General features: G+C 44.4%; 1 protein-coding gene across 1 annotated transcript in view; it reads right to left on the bottom strand.

The window, feature by feature from the left end:
- Positions 1-2,828: 2,828 nt before the first annotated feature.
- LOC147726027 (CD209 antigen-like protein C) overlaps positions 2,829-21,466 on the bottom strand; it is a 156,475-nt gene continuing 137,837 nt past the window's right edge. The window contains exon 7 of the mRNA XM_086962859.1: positions 2,829-2,985. Coding sequence (XP_086818985.1) covers positions 2,829-2,985 — 157 coding nt within the window. The remainder of the gene's footprint in view (positions 2,986-21,466) is intronic.

A 21,466-nucleotide genomic window follows, 5' to 3' on the forward strand; every position in this document is an offset into this window, starting at 1 on the left:
GTAGCTCTAAAAAACAAAACAAAAGCATGTGAAAGAGAGTGGTTAGACGTGTGCTTGATTTTGCTCGGGAGAAAATGTCACTCATAGTTGTTAAAATGTCACTCATAATTACATTGAAATGTTGAAAATGTCACAAATGGCAATCTGAAACCTTGGCAACTATGAGTTTCCTGCCGATAAGGCGGCGATAATTTTATCAACGTTCTTGAAAATATGCCCCTCAGTGCATTTTACAGTCTTTGCTTGTCGTTCATCCTTGATTGGCACTAAACTCCAAACTGGTAATCTCTCCCTCTCTTGCCTCATAGCATCTTGCCAGATACTGTCCAAAAAGTCCTGTTGTAGCATCCGACAGACTAGAGGGCAGGTGTAATGCGTTTTCTTGCTTTCTTTGCAGCTGTTTTTAGATATCGCTCGTGTGATTGCCTTTCTACAGATTTCCAGCTGCAAAGGACAGTTCAGGAGGATGTGTGACAGGCCTTCCTTTTCTCCACATACATAATGGTGTGTCTCAGCCATGGATGAGTGTTGTAAAAAAATTATATTCCAACCAAAATCTTCAAGCCTTTCTTTCTAGCAAAATATCTAGTTTAACACAGTTTTCAACATATCCAAACTCTGGGCCGTGAACAAGTCTTACACCTGTCACAGACTAGTAGTCAGTACAGGAAGCACTCACATACACCTCACTGACTATCAAGCTCATGCTACACAAAGTACTCTCACACCATGAGTGAATGAGAGTTTTTCTAAAGCGCAACGTTCACTCCAAGGAGCATCTTGGCGCTAGCGGCAAAAAAAGAACATCTAAAGATCTGTAGCGTGGAAGAGCTTAATTAAGACAACATAAGTAAGCATTAGATAAGAGATAACACAGTGTGATCTGGGGTGGCGATAATCCAGGTTTTAGTGTTTTTTTAACATGAATTTTGTTTGTGTATGTCTCAGCTGGGTGGGCAGGGAATTCCAGGCTTTGGTCCCCTGGACAGCCATTGCCTTACGCCCCTCTAGATGGAAAGAGGGGGCTGCTAAAAAGTTCTCCGAAGATGACCGCAGGATGCGTTGGGTGGTATATGGTCTAATTCTAGATTTTAGGGATCCTGGTCCTGTTGCCCCTGTGGCTTTGTAGATGATGGATAGGATGTTGAAGAGAATCTTTTTATGAATAGGCAGCCGGTGAAGAGTTCAGAGTGCTGCTGCTGAGGAAGAGTTTTTAGGCCAATTAAGTACCAACCTTGCTGCTGCATTCTGGACAACCTGTAATCTTTTCAGGACCATCTTTTTAGTTCCTGCATACAGGCTATTACAGTAATCCAGACATGATAGGATTAAGGCTACTGTAACAGTTTTTCTAGTAGGTTCCAGCAGAAGATCAAAGAATTTTCTGAGGGTTTTTTATCAGTTGAAAACATATGCCTGCCGCAGCAAGGGCTTGCTTGTGAAAAGGTAGTGTGGGATCAAATTTGATCCCTAAATTTCTCACAGTATCTACTGTGTTTGGGGGTGAGGCAGAATTTGAGGGAAGCCACCCTTGAGATGATTAAGTTTCATCCAATCCATTGCTGCTGTTAGACAGTGGTGAAACCTCTTCAGCTGCTGTAGGAATTCATATTCATATTCATTCTCTCTCTCTCTCTCTCTCTCTCTCTCTCTCTCTCTCTCCCTCTCTCTCTCTCTCTCTCTCCCCTCCCTCTCCCCCTACCTCTCCCTCTCCTTCTACCTCTCCCTCTCCCTCTCCTTCTACCTCTCCCTCTCCCTCTCCCTCCCCCTCTCCCTCTCCTTTTACCTCTCCTTCTACCACTCCTACCTCTTCCTCTCCCTCTCCCTCTCCCTCTCCCTCTCCCTCTCCCTCTCCCTCTCCCTCTCCCTCTCCTTCTACCTCACCCTCTCCTTCTACCTCTCCCTCTACCTTTCCCTCTCCCTCTACCTCTCATTCTACCTCTCCCTCTCCTACCTCTCCCTCTACCTCTCCTTCTACCTCTCCCTCTCCCTCTCCTTCTCCCTCTCCTTCTACCTCTCCTTCTACCTCTCCCTCTCCCTCTCCCTCTACCTCTTCCTCTCCCTCTCCCTCTACCTATCCCTCTACCTCTCCCTCTACCTCTCCTCCTACCTCTCCCTCTCCTTCTCCCTCCCCCTCTCCTTCTACCTCTCCTTCTACCTCTCCCTCTCCCTCTCCTTCTACCTCTCCCTCTCCCTCTCCTTCTACCTCTCCCTCTCCCTCTACCTCTCCCTCTCCCTCTCCCTCTCCATCTACCTCTCCCTCTCCCTCTCCTTCTCCCTCTCCCTCTACCTCTCCTTCTACCTCTCCCTCTCCTTCTCCCTCTCCCTCTCCTTCTACCTCTCCCTCTCCCTCTCCTTCTACCTCTCCCTCTCTCTCTCCCTCTCCCTCTACCTCTCCTTCTACCTCTCCCTCTCCTTCTCCCTCTCCCTCTTCTTCTACCTCTCCCTCACCCTCTCCTTCTACCTCTCCTTCTGCGTCTCCCTCTCCCTCTCCTTCTACCTCTCGCTCTCCTTCTATCTCTCCCTCTCCCTCTCCTTCTACCTCTCCCTCTCCCTCTCCTTCTACCTCTCCTTCTACCTCTCCCTCTCCCTCTCCCTCTCCTTCTATCTCTCCCTCTCCCTCTCCTTCTACCTCTCCCTCTCCCTCTACCTCTCCTTCTACCTCTCCCTCTCCCTTTCCCTCTTCTTCTACCTCTCCCTCTTCCTCTCCCCCTTTTACTTACCTTCCTGCTTCTATTCTATCCGTCCGCTGCTTATGGAAGGAGGAAGCAGGAAGAAGTTGCCAACATTCTCAGGACAAAAAACTAGAACACATTTTTTATGTTCATTTATTTTTTAAGGCGGTCGCATGTTTTTTTGCAAATCCACTTCAAATGAACAGTGCAGAGAAAGTCGTTCCACCTGCCACCGTCGGACATCTCAGCACATCGTTTGATTTCTATCTCCGGGGCCTTCCAGTTGCCAGGTTGATTGGGGGCCCAAAAACTGTAAAGAAAAAAAAAAAATAACGGCAATTACTAAAAAAAAATAAAAAAAATGCACCTACTCACATCTTTCTTTTTTTATGATGATGTCCTGCTCCAAAGGGAACACGTGGTGGCAGAAAGCAGGCGAAATGAAAAGAAGGTGAAAGAAAGGCAGAAATAGATGATAAAGGAGACATTGAAAGTTTGCAGCAATACATTAATCAATGTTTTCACATTCGTTGCTTCTTGTGTTTTATGGAAAGACGCAAAAAGAAATAGAGCTTCATCAAGCTGCAACTGAAGAAAACAGATTCAAAACCACATGCACTTGTATATGAGGTTTATTCACATCTCCAATCCTTCAGTCACAGGGCCCCAACCACTAGGGGTCCCGAGTAACAAGGCCTGTTATTACCCCATCAGCACTTGACTGTCAGTGGTAGCCCTCTACCTCTCCCTCTCCCTCTCCCTCTACCTCTACCTCTCCATCTCCCTCTTCCTCTCCCTCCCCTCCCTCCGTGGTAGCGCGTGGCGAGCATTCAGAGTACTCTCTGGTTGAGGCCGGTGCAAGTTAAGCAAAGGTAGCTGAAACAGTGACCCGAATAATCCGCGTGTCTAGGTCAATTCTCACTTTTGGTAAGAAAAGAAGTATTTATTTCACACGTAAAGTAAGATTCTGCACACTAAATAACACTCTGAGGCATATTAGCAAGAACAGTGTTAAAATTATCGCTGTTATAGCGGCAGGAAATTGCCGCTAAAACAGCGAAAATGGGCTTGCTAATATGCATTATAGAATTCCAATAGAAGCCCAGGTTAAATGTCCTGCTCATCTAACCTGGGCTTCTATTGGAATTCTATAACGCATATTAGCAAGCCCATTGTCGCTGTTTTAGTGGCAGTTTCCTGCAGCTAAAATGGCGATAATTTTAACAAAATACTTGCTAATATGCCCTCTAGTGTTTCAGGGTATGCACTCAAGAAGTTTCCTAGTCAGTATCCCCCAGGTCCTCCTTCTCCCACCTCCACTTTCACAAATGTGGCGCTGGCGGTTTTCTCAAGATGACCCCACGGGTGCTGCCTGCACTAGCAAGGTGCAACAAAGTCTCACTTTGGCCTTGAAAGTGCCCCTTGCTTCGGAGTGACCGCGCTGCTTCATCCAACTCTCCAAAGGCATACCAGCCCTGCTCCTGTCTTACCCAGCCGCAGCATGAAGACATGTTCGGGAGCTGGGGCGTGCCTTTTCCCGCCCCACTGATGAGCACAATGCACTGAGTCTACCCGTAGACAGCAGGAGTGGGACGCTGAAATTATCATGGTCAGAGATAGATTCCTGATGCAGCAAGCAGCTTTTCCTTTGTTGTTCATGCAAGTAGTTGGCGGGGCAGCAGCGGTGATGCAGGGCAGCTTTTGCTCTTAGTCTCAAGTCCCTTTAAATTTTTAGGTGACTCTGCCAATGTTGACAACAGCCCTAATGGTCCTAGTGGCCCCCTCATCGTATAAGGGGTATAGCATGTTACAATGCATGCTATAGCATTGCATACTATTACAGAGCAATCATTACAACAACTTGAACTAGGGGGCACGCTGGACTTAGGAATAGTATTATTTACTAATCCTACTCCAGTTTGCGCAACAGTAGAGAAGGTGTTAGAATTTGTTTCCAATACTTGAGCGCCCCCTAGTGCAAGTCGTTGTAATGAATTGCGATGTAAATGCATTGCGTACTAACAACGATTGTAACGATCGCATTGTAATGGTAGCGCGATGTTATGACAGCCTTGTAAACGCTGTTTCCCCTTCCACAGTCGATAGCACCAATAGTTCTAGTTGTGCCTTACTGACATGCAGGGGTCATGTCCTCTACTTTGACAATTGGATAGTCTGCCACAGCAAGAGCATCTGCAATTCCAACTGGCCCTGACCGAGGGAGCGACCTGGGATCACATCTGTCTATCAGCCTCCATTGAAATATACCTCACAAAATTTCAAAGGGCTCTATATTGATTACCTGGGTCAACCTTATAAGACCCACAATCTCGCCTGACAGTGAGCCCAGCCCCACCTACCTGGGATCTGCAGCCCTACCTCCACTCTGTGTATTATTAGCTCAGTCTTTAAGAATGCCAGCAGTCCACATCCCCAACTGGACTTTCCAGGCCCTGGGCATCCTAATTGAAACCCAGAGGCCTCCATGTTATGTACCAAGCACAGACACACTTACAACACAGCACATGCACACAAGCATCACACGCTGCATGGTGCTACATACAATCATCATGTGTAAACTAAGGGTAAGTAAAGCAGACAGCAGCAGACCTTTACATGAATGGAATGGTAGGCTCCAATCCAGTGACACAAGTAAAATGGCTGGTTCACGCTACTGACTTTTATGAAACACCAAACGGGCATGCTGCCTTCACCGCGCTCGAGTCACTTAACTTCTGGCAAGGGCAGTAGCAATCTACCACTATGGGGGTAGCACTTGGTGCGTAGGTCCCAGTTCAACCTAACTGCTTTACCATGAGATGAGCCAAAGTCATGGTGCACATACTGAAGTTCACCCATGACCAGAAATCTGTACCAGGGGTCCATATATTCATGCAGCTAGGGCACAGCTCAGTACCTGGATACCCTCATGGGTGACAAGCAGCGCTCCACAAATCCACCTTACACTGCATTATTACATTAGACAGCTTAGGTTTAGACCTGAAAAACATATCCCAGCTGGTCCTGATGAGACCCACAAGATCTGAGGCCATCCCTGCAGGATGAAGTGTCTTACAGGACTCTATTCTCCCGTGGATGCCTGGCAGACCTACAGGCACACATGGACTAAAGCCTCTTAGCACTTCAAAACCGCTAACCTAAACCTATGATACTAAACAAGTAGTTAAATGGCTTTCTACATAAGTATTTATATTTTATCATGAGTAGATATGTTGAAAGTTGTTTGAATTAAAATGCAATTTAACAAAACATTATTGAAATTATGCCATGTCTTCCCTGGACGGGAAACAAACATCCTGGGACCGGTTTCAGGTTCATAATCCTCATCAGCCAGGCTACCTTGAATCCAGTGGCAGAGTGAGCAAGGGACCCACGTCTAGGCAAACCCTGCCAACTTAGGGCGAACAAAGATATACCAAAGGAGGATGATGGACGGAGCGTTTGAGCAAATCAAACACTCACCCCCACTCAACTGATCTTGGTTTAATCCATCATCATTCTTTAGCTCACTCCACAACCCCAGTTCAGACATGCCATATGCAAATCACCCTGTGCCTCTTGGGAACCTAAAACCGGACCCAAGCTGCTTGTTTCCAGTCCAGGGAAGACATGGCTAAGCAGTTCGGGCTGAACTGTTCCCATGAGGCACAGGGTCAGACTGATTTGCATATGGCCATATCTGAACTCGGGTGGTGGAGTGAGTTAAAGAATGATGATGGATTAAACCCAGATCAGTTGACTGGGGGTATCGCCTAAAAAACACTTTAGGCCCAAGTCATGCATGAGTAAGGTGAAAAGTTCACTTGAGAACAAAATTGAATAAGTAATTTGAAAAGGTTTCGGTTAAAGGCCAACTCGTGTTTTTGAAAATATTTTAAGTTCTAGCACAAGGGATCACCGGCACACACTTTGTTCTTTCAAACAGATTGTAGCACGATTAGACAATGGTTGCAGGAAATGAAGTTAGCTTACAACCACATGCACACAAGCACACACTACACTCAAATTACATTTACAATACACATGCATTTACGAGCAAAAGGATGCTTTGTTTGTTGAGCATTGTTAGAATTGCAATAAATAATGTGTAATGGAGTAGGTCAGAGTTTGGTGTTATGGTTTCACAGGTCTTTGAGTGTTTTTCCATCTTCAAATCTCTAACCAGCAAATCAATTATTATTTACTGTTTGTAATAAAGTATTTTTGAGTAAGTGTGTATAAAAAAAAGCTGCCAGTGAAGCAGAAACTTGTAAGAGACAAGAAGCTTGCCTGTGTGTGAGGAAGGTCTGTCTCCCTGGTGTGACAGTAAATAACTGACTTTGCCTAGCCCAGTGGAGTCCTTCTCTTTTTTCTTTTTGAAGAGTGTTAAACACCCTGCAACACCTTGTAGGGAAAAACGCTCAACTTAATTTTTCACTACTACAAGGCCTACCTCCCCATGGATAACATGGGGTTAACTTATTAATTTATTAAGTGATGATTTTCAATTGGAAGCAGGTAGGAATATTGAGTTTGTTATCTAAAGAATTGTAACATAAAGCCCTTTTTAAGGGTAAAGTCGCATTTTAAGTCATAATTGTGAAAATGCTAACATTAGGTGCCAGCAGCCTGTTTCCTGGGTCTGAAGTCAAGTGTAGCTGGAAGGTGGTCTCTGTGTATTGACGATAACTGAGGACTCTGGATTGCAGCCTCGCAGCTACTCGGAACTGCCGCTGCATGACGCATCCTTGATGCAGGATCTTGCAATGCTTAGCAACCAGGATTTAAAGTACTTTGTTCCGCTGACCTAACTTGTTCTCAGTAGCCAGCCTGTGCTCCATCGTGGACGTCCTGAACTTTGTTTGATCAGATACCCACAATCGGTGCTTTGTGTTTCTAGGCATTCTTTTGACTTGAACTTTTAAACTGCATATATTCTATTCTACTGATTGTATATTTGTTGTTTTGGTATCAAATAATTTCTTAAAATGTCCTCTATTTTTCGAAATTGGTGTGGAATTTTCTTCCATTGTGTTTACACTTCTTTGCGGTTCATATGCTACATATTTACACGTAGCCTCCTGACTGTTAATGTGCCAAGCTAACAGAGGGTGAGCACAGGTTTAGGACTTTTTGTGGTTCAAGCTGACGGGGATTGTGGCAATTGTTTAAATAGGAGCCACTTTCCTTCATTCAACAACAACCCCATTTCCAACACGTTTGGTGTCGGAAAGAAATATTCATCTAGTGGCTCAACTGCATAGTGTAAGACTGGAATATCTGGGATAAATCTGGCTTCTCTTCTTGGCCAAATGTGCAATCCTAGGCAAATACTTCATTTCATTGATGCAAGATCACACAACGCTCTGCAAACAGGATTTAAGGTACTTTGTTGAGCGAGCCTAACTTGGTCCTAGTATCGGCCCGCTCTCAATCGCTGTCTTGCCTAAATTGGACTTTGTCCCGGTCAGGTGCGATCAGATAACCAGAGTTGGGCACTGTGATTCTATCCACTATTTTTACTTAAAACTTGAAATTGCATATCTTCTGTTACACTGATTGGATTTTTGTCATTCTAGTCTCAATTAATATATTAGACTTTGATCTATTTTGCTAAGTTGGTGTTGGGTTTTTCTTGAGTTGCATTTTCACGTTATTACAATTTGAAATGCTGCATAAATATTTTACACATTGGGGGTTTGCTTGTATTTCACCCTAATACAGACTGCGATGTCTGCTTAAGTAGGGTTTCGCCCTCTTCAACCAGTGACCCAGTTTCCAACACTTGCTATCTATAGTTGCGACAAGCTAGTGATAGATAAGCTATCAACCTACCCACAGAGAAATCCCACATTTCAGATCTGCTTAGTTCCTGTCTTTTAAATTAAATAAATGCTGATGTTTCATGATGGAAGAACCCTATCCTACTGTGTGGAGTAGGCAACTCTCCTAGGGGGTGGCCTATGAATATAAGATCCTCCGTTTCTCCCTTTAAGTCTAATACTCCCTCACACCAATTCTGGGCACAGATAACGTCCTGCAGTGAATGGTGATCTCGTAAAGATTAGTTCACACCAACCCTATTTAGTATAAACATACCACCTAACAGAGTGCCCATCTGTTTTGTGTCATCATCTATGCACTCATATGATCCCTAGATAACTAGGGATGATATCCTGTATTTCACTATCCTTTGTATTCCTGCCAGAGCTCTGCCAAATGGCAATCTACTTCCAGACAGCCTTTCTTCTTCTCTCGGAGCCAATTTACACCGATTCAGGAGGGCCAGGAAACTTAATCACTGGCAAAGTACGGGGGTTGGGTGAGTGGGTAGCCTGCCAGAGGGTGCAGAGTTTGGTCAGATATTTTCAGGAAAGTTCTTTTACTATTTGTACCAACTATCAATGTTCATTACAAAGAACATTTTTGATAATCATATCAGGACGCTGATGGTGATTTTTATAGGGATTTCATAGGCAACTTTATTTAAAAAAAGATACTTTTAAAATTAAAGAAGGCCAAGATAAAATCAAATACCTACTTCAGCCAAATGCATTATAGAACATGTTTGAATCCTGTTACTGAAGAGACATTCCTGTCCCACAGCTGGCCTGTCCCTCTCTCATGTATCATACACCCAAGCCTTGCGGAACAGAAAGCACTTATAATAGATGAGTTATCAAAATGTTAAAATGTCATTATTTGATATGTGCTGGTTGCAACCTTTTGCTGTACTAATTTATGCCTGAAAGGGAGTCTTGAATCCATGCTTTTAAATTCACACACATGAGTGTTATATGGACATACTGCTGCCTGCATTTAACATGTTACCTTTAAGCCACTGGTACCTTTTGCTCCATTTTACTGTGACCTTATACAAGGGCAGATATTCCAGTTAAAGCTACCCACTGCCACCAAGTTTTTAGGTGCAGAGCACATGCACTGTGTAGTAGTTAGCAGACTACCAGTGCACAGATCTGACAAAGAACAGTTAGTAATCCTGTCAATTAAAGATACAATTGGTCTCTAGGGGACAATGCTTCTCCCAGTGCCCAGAAAATTCCCCAGTGCATTCATGTACATATTAAAAGTGGTTTGTGGAAATTACAGACTATGGGAAAGTTTACAGGATACAATAAGGACTTGAATGGCAAATCAGAAGTGTTAGCACTGTGGACTCAGAAGTCATTCGACCACTCCTTAAAAACAGAATAAATACTGAATAGCTTGTGAAAGGAAGACCTGAAAATCATAGCCTGGAAAAAACATACATTAAAAAATATCTACAAAAATGAAGACATGCCCCAAACTAAACATGTATTCATTGATTCATGTTGTTAAAATATTATATTTTTTCAGGTGTATCTAATAATTAATGGTCACAAGACTAATGGAATCCATGAAGGAGGTCACTATCTCTAAAATGATGAGAATTACCAAAAACGGCAAAACGACACAACAGTGGGTAAAGTTAATGAATTCTGCTAAATTCAAATCTCACATTCAAATATGGCAGGAAAAAGGCATTATGGGGCATATTATCTACAGTCTGCAATAAATATCGCAAGGTGTGCTTAGCACAATTTTAATTGTCGCTGGCTAGCCCTGGATTACATCGCTGTGTTAGCGGCGTATTAGCAACGCTTAGCTAACAGGCAATGTGAAATTCTGCGATAGACTGTGATAATGAACATTAGTGCGTGAAATCCTGTGATGATTTCACAGGGCTAATGTCAGGCTTGGTAATAGGGGAGTGTGTATTAACCATACAATCCACCTCCCATAGGCATAAATGGTAAGTAAGGTTTCAATCAGGCAATAGAATATTGCGATGATGGTGGCTTGGCGCGACTTTTGTCGGTACAGCTTTGCTAATAGAGCGAAGTTGTTTTGGCCACCTTTTCCATGTGCTTTTTGTAAGGAACGACTACCTCGCATGTCATTAGCGATAATTATTGCTGGCATGCAAGGCAGCAAATTGTTCAATTGGTTTATTCTATTTAATTTTACCACCATGAATTTAGTTCATAACCTGTAGATATTGGCGTTTTTCACCAATATGGTACTTAGTGCCTCTAGCACCTATGCCTTGAGCTACAATGGGGCCTGTTAATACATTATTGTGAACAAAGTTGCCTGTGACAATAAATCAGAACAATTGTTTTAGCAATTGTTATACAAGGTTTTCAAAAGAAGACACTTTATTAAAAACGTTATTTTAAAAATTTGATAAAATCCTGAGAATGCCAAAATCTACAGGTTATGAACTAAATTCATGATGTTTCTTTCAAACTATGATAGGAATAAATATTGGTCATAGGAATCCTCTCTGATGCCCTAAATGGGCCCCCAGAAGGACTCGTGTGTTGAAACCCAAATCTTTATATTATAGCTGACAAATTGTATATCCAGGAGAACCTTGAAACTAGTAGAAAGTTTAGAGGGGCGAGGCACTTAAAATGCAAGCAATTTGGTTTGATTCATATTTGATACAAGACAAACATTCCAATTTCTAGGGACGTTACTCATATTTCCCCTTTTCAATAAATATGGGTGTTGGTTGTGTTCCATAATTCATAATATTCGGAATTATGATGCATATTTATATTATTAGGTACTTCTTTTCCTAAAAAAGAATGTTATGTTACAAATTTGAGCACATGGCTGCCCCAGCAAAGTTGTGTCCCAGCGCTAAACCCAGACACAGCATTGCAGGGTGGAGAAAATGGGAGGCAGGGACTAGACCAGGAAAAGCCAGGTTTTAATGGTCTTTCTAATAGTCAGATGATTCTGCATACTCCTGATAGTCACAGGTAGTGAGTTCCAGAGTGCTGATGCCAGCATCCTGAAAGAGCGACCCCCAGCTCTTGCTCTCTTGACTCGGGACACACATGCTAAATGCAGATCCACTGAGCGCAGCGTGCGGCATGGTGTATAAGGCAAGAGAAGATCCGAAAGAATGGGAGGCGCTGGACGGTTGAAAATTTTGTTGACCAAGCATATTGTCTTGAAATGAAATCTCTTGTCAATTGGGAGCCAGTGTAATTTGGGCATGAGATTAGATACTGAGCAGTATTTAGGGAGCTCAAAGAGAGTGCGCTCTGCCAAGTTTTGAACCCTCTGCAAACGCTGAATCCCAGATTTGTTGGCTCCTAAATACAAGGAGTTGCAATAGTCCAATCTGGTCAGGATCGTAGATTGAATAAAGATCTGGTGTATTTTTCTCCTTGCCTGACACTCCCCTTGTGTATGTCATACTTGTCTATATGTGGTAGTAGAACACAGGCTGTGTCCCACTTGGATTTGAATAGATAATTGACTACCTGAACATATGATATATTAAATTCTGTCTGGCTGGATAAAGAAAATAGAAATAATTTGATCTATATTTATTTTTCATGTTTATTCTATATTGTCTAGGGACCACTGTATTTAGAAATAACTTTCTAAAAGTGACATTTTCAAAATTGTAATTAAAATCTAGTTTTACCATTAAATATGGCTTTTTATTACATTTTCATAGATACCAAACATGAAATGCTTACCTAGTCCCAATCAAAGGTTAGCACTTATTAAATGAAATAAGGCGACCCAATGTTATCCTATGGGACAGGTGGCTTCATTGTAGTAAAAACCAATGTTGGGGGTTTTCACTACCATGACATGTAAAACTTAAAAGTATATGCCCAATATTTTCCTTTCAATGCACCTAGGGCCTACCTTAGGGGTTACTTATATACAATAAAAAGAGAATTTGAGGCTTGGCAAGGGGATTATATTGGCATGTTGAATTGGCAGTGTAAAGCTGCATTCAGACTGTAATGGCATACCTGGGACATGTTTTAAGGGGCTACCTAATTGGGTGTTACAATATGTTCTACAGGCCCACTAGAGGCATTTCCTTTGTAGGCCATTGTTATAGGGTACACAACTCTACAAGAAACTTATATACGAATTAAATATGCAATTTACCTGTCATCCAATTTTACCATGTTTAAAGGAGAGAGCAAAAGCATTTTAGCACTGGTTAGCAGTGGTAAGGTGCACTGAGCTCCAAGGCCAACAAAACAAATTTAGCAAAAATAGGATGTGTGAAGGCCTAACGTTTGGGAGTGACCCTGCAGAGATGGCCAAGTCCAACTTGTAGGAACAGCATGATTCATATTTATAAACTATGAATTTTCCTCTCTGTAGAATTGCACAAAACTATTGATACTTAACTATAACCTAATGATATGATAGATAGATAGCTACTATATCATGAATTGTGATATAACAAAAAAAACAAATGTTAAAACCAAAGTAAAACCTGTCAATAGATATTTTTGGGGTTCTAATACAGGAAGTGCTAGCATGTCATCCTTTTGCCAGGTTCACCCCCATTTATTTTTTGCTGGGTGATACTGGTGGTAACTGACTCTGACTGTACCCTGGACTCTGCTAGCAGGCCCATGCCAGTGTTATGTTTAAAACACAAAACATGTATAGGGTATACTATGTTGTAGGGTGTAGTAGATAATAGTGCAGGAATTGAAACTACTTAAAACGACGCTGGTGTATAATAGGGCATGAAAGTTAAGCGGCCTATTGTTTCTTTGTACTTGGATGTGTGCCCTGCTGAGTGCCTGAGGTCATTTTAAAAGAAGCCCTGCTCTTCAGCCCTGGCTTTAAAAGTAAATTTACTGCACACTCCACTTTGGTGCTATGGGCATTTTAAAAGTGACACATTATTCTTATATGCTAGGTAGCCCCCAGGTCTCTCCTATGTCTCCCACTGGTGGGGTTCATGCAACTATAAGCAGAATCCTTATAAAAAATGTTTTATAAACCCTGTGGAGGGAAATCTGCTAGTTTTTTTTTTTCTCCATTGCAGATACTTGGCCCATAGGCTAACATTGCAATCTTTTATGCATGCATATTTATTGCTAAGAGAATAATAAAATATAATTCAAAAACTTTTCAGAAAATAAGTTATAACACTTTCTGGTCTGTAAGCTAAATCCAGCCTACATTGGATTTTTGTTGTTTTGGTGTCTATTTGTTCATAAAAATATTTCCTATTTTTAAAAATTGTTGTGGGATTTGTATGGTGTGTTGTGTTGCACTTATTTGATGTATTGGTGTTTTTAAGTGCTTTACACACCTGTATCCTAAGTGTTAGAAATAGGATCCCTGGCTGGCCAGGGCTTGCGCCAAAGTCAGTCAGAGACCACCACTCCCGAGTCAGGGCAAGGGAGTTACACGCCAAGATAACCCCTGCTCACCCTCTAGGTAACGTGGCGCGAGCAGCAAGGCTAAACTTGGAAGCGATGTGAGTTAAGTATTTGCACACGCACCCCAGCAACAACACCCAAGGCCCACCACAAAGGAAACTCCACAAAAGGTTATATATAAAAATAGCCTTTGTATTACACCAAAACACATTAGATAAAAACACACACTTTACAATGTGCCAACAGGCACGGGCAGAATTTACAGGATATATGCACAAGGCAGGGCCACGAGGACCACTGTCAGGAATCAGCACTTTTAGAACTTAGAATACAATACTTGTAGGCCTAGAACTTAGAACATAGAGCCTATCGGGCAGTACCTTCCGTCCTGGTTGTGCGGGATAATGCGAGTGATCTCCTTAGTAGACTTGAGCGGGCGGCCGGCTAGCTACAAGCGTTTGTCGGGGCGACCAATGTGTGAGGCTCAGAGGAGGAGGGGGAGGCAGGATGCAGGAAAGCCCAGCGAAGCGGCGCGGCTCAGGGGAGAGCGGCGCGGCTCGAGGCTTGGTCGGACGGCCGGGCACGAGCTGCCGAGGGGAGTGAGTGAGGCACACTTCAGCGAGGCCCCAGTGGCCCAGGGAGATCAGACAAGTCCCAGCAATTTGTCAGGGAAGGCACAATAGAGTCCACTGGTCCTGGGACTCTGGTCAGGGGGCGAGCTCAGTATCAAGCCCTTGGAGATAGTTAAACACCAAATAATCATGTAGCACACAAGCAGTAACTACTGGTAACCGGTAGGTACCACCTACGTAATCCTAACCACCTTAAGAACAGGTCACGCAGGGAACCAGAAACTCACTAGCACCACCTGTACTAGCAAAAACAACCACCTTAGTATCACAATACAAGTAGGGGCTTAGGCACATTACACGTGATGCATCACAACACATTCAGAGGTGCAGGGCAGGAAAACACATGATGCAGAACCTACATTCACCGGTGTAAGGAACAAGGCACATGATGCATAAACACACATTCAGAGGTGCAGCACAGGAGAACACATGATGCATAAACACACATTCAGAGGTGTAGCAAAGAACACTTTGCAGAAATCACATTACCACAGAACTTACATCAAAAGTCCAGGGTCCAGGTTGCGCCACTGCGCCAAGACCTAAACGTGGCAGCTGCCCACAAAGTGCTGGGCAGCTGTTGTAGAAAATGGGACCAACGTGGGAGCCTCTGTGGCTCGAGAACAAAGATGCTGGGGCTGAGCCTCTTAGGGCTCGAGAAACAAAGGGCACCTTGAGCCCCTTGTGGGCTCTTTAACCAGGTGCGGCGCTGGGAGCCTCTGGGGATCGAAGACAGAAATGCCCCTGAGCCTCTCGGGCTCTCAATAACGAAGAACTGCCCCCCCGAGCCTCAACCGGCTTTTAAACAAAAATGCCACTACCAGCCTCTCCTGGGCTCTTAAAACCAATGCAGTGCTCAAGAGCCTCTCATGAATAAACAGGGGGGGGGTTGGTGGAGTCCCTCTCGGGGGACTCGGCACCAGGGGAGGCCCCACGGGCCTCTGGCACCCAGGCGCTCGCTCTGGAGGGGAGGGGCGGGCACCGGCAATGTGCCCCGACGCCCCTCCTCTCCTTTCCTGCACTCAACGGGTCTGTGGACACGCCGGTCTCTTCTCGCTCTCCGGGGCTCTCCCTCACTTCTGGGGGCCCCGTGGGGGGAGACGGCAGTTTTTCGGGAGGAAGCAGGGGCGCGGAGTAGGCTCCCGCCGCTCCCTGCCTCGTCGTGCTTCGGGGGGCCGGACTCCCAAACTCCTCGGGCTGGCAGCCAATCCCAGCGCGGCCCGGGGAAAACGTCATCAGGGAATCCCGGGCCGGCAGCCAATCACGGCGCGGCCCGGGGAGAACGTCACAAGGGGTCCCGGGCCAGCGGCGGTGAACTCGGGGGCATGACGAGGGGTAGGCTCCCTCGAGAATTCGAAAAATAAGAAATAAAGCGAGGTAGGTAAGCATGGGCGAATTTTGCGAATTCGCGGTTCGCGAATTTGCATATTCAAAAATTCGCAATCCGCAAAATTCGTGAACTCGTGAAACTTTTTTTGTGTTCGCAAGGGTTTCTGCCAGTTCGCGAGGGCTTTGCGAACTTACTTGTCGGCTCGCAACGGTCGCGACTATGTTGTTTCTTCATCTGGTTCATCATCACAGCACCCTCTGTTTCACCACTGCCACCCTCTGGTTCACCCATGCCACCCTCTGGTACATCACTGCCACCCTCTGGTTCATCACTGTAGATTATGGGGAAGAAAAGCAAGCACACCTGCCCTGCTTCAACTGACATGAATTAATTTGGGGTTGATTAATGTGTCACTGAATTTAAACTTCCAGTCTGGCACCTGCTTCCTTATCTGTAATTTGCTTTCTGTTGCAGTGCAATTTTTTTTCACAGTACCTTTGTGGCCTACTTGTAGCTATTCTATGAGCTTGCTGTGAGGGTCAGAGCAGGGTCATAGAATAGTTGCAAGTAGGCAACTGAACTCTGGAGGGGCTCCTCAGGAAGCACTACAGGGAATGGTTACTAATGATGAGTTTGAACTTTTGCACCGGTTGAGTGCTTTCAGTTTTGCAAAACTCGTTTTTCCGCAATTTCGCGGGATTCGCGGGGCGCGAATTTGCGCGAGATCAAATTTGGAAGCTGCGAATTTGTGCGAATATGCGATTTGTTTTTTTGAGGCGTGTTAGTTCGCGTGGTTTTGTGCGTTTTAGCGAGCCGCTTGTAGCGCAACGGCGCGAAGTTACCCTCGTGGTCGTACATGGGCGCGGCCATCTTGTTTGCGTGACGTATTTCTGTTTCCGGGCGCAATGTGTAATCTCGCAAAGTGTGCGGCTCGCTAGTACAAGTTCGCATGGGATCGCAAGGGAAATCTCGAGCGAACTTACCCACGCGGTCGTGAACGGGCGCGGCCATCTTTTTTCTCATTCATTGCTATGGTTCTGGGCATGCTTTCTGTATCCTCTCTGAATCTCTGCCATCCTTTGCTTGTTTGAAGTTTTTTTAGATCTATTTTACTTATTGTCTATCCCTCTATTTTTCTAGCTCTATATTTTTGTGTTTTCTGCTACTTTTGGTTAATTTTAAACTACTTTTTTAAACTCTTTTCTTTTCTTCTTCCCTATTCTATTTCTTATTTATTATTTACCTTCCTTTCTGTCCAGACCATGGTATAGGGAGCTGGGAAGCAGCCTGAGAAGGGGCAGGGTCTCGCACCACGTGCCCGGCTCCCATGCGGGCGTTTGAGGGGGGAGACAGTCACTGCCCGGGAGATCTTTAGCGCGGAGGAGGTGGCCGCACTAGTTTTTTATGTCCAGCGCCGCCTCCCCGGGGCCATCATGGCAGGCGGCAATATCGCTAGCGGCTACGGGATACGGGAGCGCCGGAAGCGGTGTGAGAAGGTGTGCCAGGCCATGTACCAACACTCTCGGGTCCGGCGCACCTATAACCAGGCCACCCACCGTTGGACGGATCTCCTGGACCAGGATCGCGACTTGATCGACCTGCTCGGCCTCGAGATACCCGGGCTTGGTGAGTAGTAGTAGCTATTTCTTCACTTCACTACTCTGTTTTCTCCTGCTCTGTGTGTTATTATATTGCAAATTTTTGTTTTTTACCAAGAGCAATAATGCTGCTGATTACATTGTAGGTAAATTATATTTCAAAATCTTCTGTGCATTTCAGGTGCACTGCTCTCCTTCTCAGTAGCGTTGCTACTATGCTTATTTGTTTTCGATTTTGTGTTCATTTCATTGGCCTGAGAAATTATGTATGAGTGTAGTTTAAAGAACTGCGTAATGCTAGACACTAAGGGTCAGATTTTTAAGTACCGGTGCATCCTGCAAAGTAGCAGGGATGCGCCAGTAATTGTGCACCACGCCACCACCACCCATGGGCCCAAAACGTCACCAAAGCGTTACGCATCTGTGCCGTAAAGGCGGCGCATTGCTGGAGTTGCGTTGCAATGGTGGCGCAGCTCCAGCAATGCTCTGGGGTGCCCTATCTCCCCAATGCTGCGTCAAGCCGTATGTGTGCTTCAAGCAGGTGCAGGGTTTGAGTCACGCATCATTGTCCTAAAAGTGACTGATTGAAATCTTGTAGATTTCCCTCAGCCACTTTTAGGATGCGTTCCTGCGCAGGAACGCCCTCCCTTGCACCGGAACGCCCCCTGATGGCGCAGGGCTTTACAACGTGATGCATCTCCCATATGCGTCACGCTGTTAATATACGCCGCACCATGGCGCCTCTTTTGTTCTGCCGCTGCGTCACAAAAGTCACGCAACAATGGAGCAAAAGAGCTGCTAGGGGCTTCTAAATCTGCCCCTACAGACTCAAGTCCAGTCCTTCCTTTGTACACCTGGCAATAAGAAGAAATAGTGGTGTTGGATTGATAGTTTGAGTCTTTTAATGACTGGTTAATGTAGTAGGAAACTTTTTAGTTTTGTCGCTGATCTGCAATCACGATGGACTTTGTCTGTCACTTCGCGTGCTGCGGACTGCTGCCTGCCAGTCATAGGCAAACCTTTTTATTAGTTTGTTTAGTGAGTTACATAACTTTCCAAGTCGACGGTCCGCAAATCAAGCAATACTAATATCGTAGTAGACCACATGAGATAGGTCAATATATCCCATGGAATAGTTGTCTATTTGCTATTTCGCCAAAATATTTTGTTATTGTTCTTTTGAAATGTTTGATTCGGTTGACAAATATAATCCATTTTTTCTGGTCTTTCTTTCTTTCATGTTGTACATCAGCTCCCCCCAGGGGCATGAGGACATTGGAGGAGGCTGTTGCTGCTGCTGAACAAGGCCAGGATCGGTCAGGCGAGGGCTCCTTTGCTAGCCCCAGTAAGTTTTAATTTTAATATAGAGTACCTATTGTTTCCTAGCGTTTCTCATTCGATTTTTCTAAATCGTCTTTGATCTTCTTGTAGACTATATCTAAATTCTTATCCTGCCTCGACTATGACTCCCTGTGGTATTACTAGATTATTCTTATTAGTCTGTCTGTGTAGCTAACTAAGATTGCACATTTGGCAAAAGGTGTAAAACGAAACTCCCATTCTAGTCAGCAATAGCTCTATGCACTGAGTGCAGTCCTCTGGGATTGTCCATAATGTCTTTTCAAGTCTTCTAAATGTTTATGCTTCTTTGAAAATTACCAACAATAAAAAGGTGAATGACCACCAAGAAAGAATAAGATACTAGTACTTTACTTTTGGTTTGGATAGGAGGACAATCAATACTACTACTGTTGCAGGGACAAATCTGCACAAACATAACTATGGACACTAAATAGTGCATTGTTTATCAATTATAATAGGCGCAGGTAGACTTTCCACATACCTCAGTGATATCAGTCTTTGAAGAACCCCCAATCTCCTTACTGACTAGATAGTGTGGCAGAATCATTTAGCTCCCGAATTCATCGATGATTGATCCCCAATGATGATTATCCAACGCAGGACAAGAGTACGGAGTCCAGAAGTGTCAGAGGCACGGACTCATGCTTACAAATTGCAAAACCTTTTGCTCATTCACTCTTGACCAAAAACCACAGATTCTCTTTAAGTTTTAAAGCTTTATTAAAAGTAAAAATATTTATTAAAATCAAGCTTGTCATGAAACATAAAGTACGGTTGATTTAAAAATGGAAAAGTGCTTATAGTGATTTATTTCACACATTTATTGTGGGCGAGCCGAGCCCACACCTGGTTTGAACTTCTTTTTGGTGCTAAATCATTGGTCCCTCTGTCCTAGTGGTGATGATGATGATTTGTTCTTAGAAGTGAAGCTTCTGTCTGTTATGAGAAAAATGGTGCGTGTTAAAAAGCAAGCATTCATCAGTTGTGCCAAAAAGTGCAGCAAGACAACACCCTTCCCTGGAAAAAGGGACATTTTTACTTTAGAGTAGACAGTCACAAATTATTAGATTGGTTTCTGTATTCACATTTCTTCATTCCTAGACAAAATTCTAGTGAGTTGTGTATGTCTATGACATCTAACATTCTTAAATGTACTTTGTAGGTGGAACATCTGGTGCTGGGCCCAGCGCGGAGGTGGAGGAGGAAAGCTCTGGGGAGGAGGTGGTGCAAGTGCCGGACCAAACTGCTGTGCGGGTTGCCACGGTAGTGGCAAGCAGTGGTAGGCTCTTATATTCCTTACTTATTGAGATTGCAGACAGCATAGTTTGCTCCCCGTGAGAAAATGTAAGGTTTGTCCAGATGAGAGACATGAAGAAGAATGATTGACATATAGTTTGAATGGATGGATGCCTGGATCATGGTACTATCTGACTCTTAGATAGCATATGTGTATCTAGACAGAGTAGACGGTCACTGGATGAACTAAGTGTTACTTTGAAGAGCATGTAACACCGCACCCGCACGTCCGTCCCAGTGTAGGAAAGGCAAGGAAAAGAAGTTGTAATTTTGTCCGAATACTACCATGAATAGTAGCAGTGGTTTGTATTGCAAGCACAGCATATATCCGGCTATTACGATAGCCACTCACTACCTCTGTTAATAAGTTTAGTAGAACTCGGTCATTCATGTGTGGACCTAAAGTCATCCCATATGTAAGCAAATACATACCATGTGCAGTGAAAGATAATCAGATTATTTATCTTCTTCAGTTTCCTTTTCTAGTATTCATTGGCACTGTAGGGTGAAATTTAAATTAATTAAGCAGTAGCCCTTGTAACAGAGTATTCTCAGTGCCACCCATAATAGAAAAGTAAGAGCATCACCACCTGCATGTACTGGACTGGTACAGTAAGGCAAGTCTGTCTCACTCATCATGCCGGGCGTCTGTTTTTCTCGGGTGCAAGTTGACATTATGACGGCTTGCAGAAGTTAACGTACCAATTTTGCTAAACAAGAGAGAAGAAGAATAATAAGACTGGTGTACTGTCATAGTGGACTCCAATGGAGTGAATCCATAGTGCTCGTAGAATTGATTCCTTAAACTCCCACTAATGTTAGAGCAAGGATGAAGAAGTGGGAGGTTAGATAGATACTGGCCACAATAGTTATGTACTACGCTTGCAAGTTGCTAGTTCTACTGTGACACAACTTTCTGCTGAATCATTTTGTGTTAATCTTAAAGAGCATTGGTTACAGACTATGTCTTTCTTTCTTCATAGATGCTCCTTCCAAACCAACACAGAAGGAGCTGGCTAAAAGGGCCCGGCAACGGAGGCTGGAGGCCACTGTCGCCGAATATCAGCAGCTGGTGGCCCGGGAGGAGGAGGACACGCAGACTAGTATGTCAACAACATCGACGGCGACACCTGCATTCTCCTCCGCGCTCCCTGGGTCAGCCAGTCAGCGCAGCAGGTCTCCAGCAGTACGGAGCCGGGGTACAGCAGTCACCCGCCACCGCCGAGCAGCAAAGAAATCAGCTGCCCCCACAGCAGTACCAAAAAAGGATGCACCGCCTTTCCCTGAGGGTTTCCTACCACGAGCAGGAGCTTCTCAACACCAAATCCCTGCTCGAGACCCTCCGCAAGGAGCAAGCCGA

This window comes from Lissotriton vulgaris, chromosome 3_1 (genome assembly GCF_964263255.1).
Source record: "Lissotriton vulgaris chromosome 3_1, aLisVul1.2, whole genome shotgun sequence".
In the NCBI taxonomy this organism is placed as follows: domain Eukaryota; kingdom Metazoa; phylum Chordata; class Amphibia; order Caudata; family Salamandridae; genus Lissotriton; species Lissotriton vulgaris.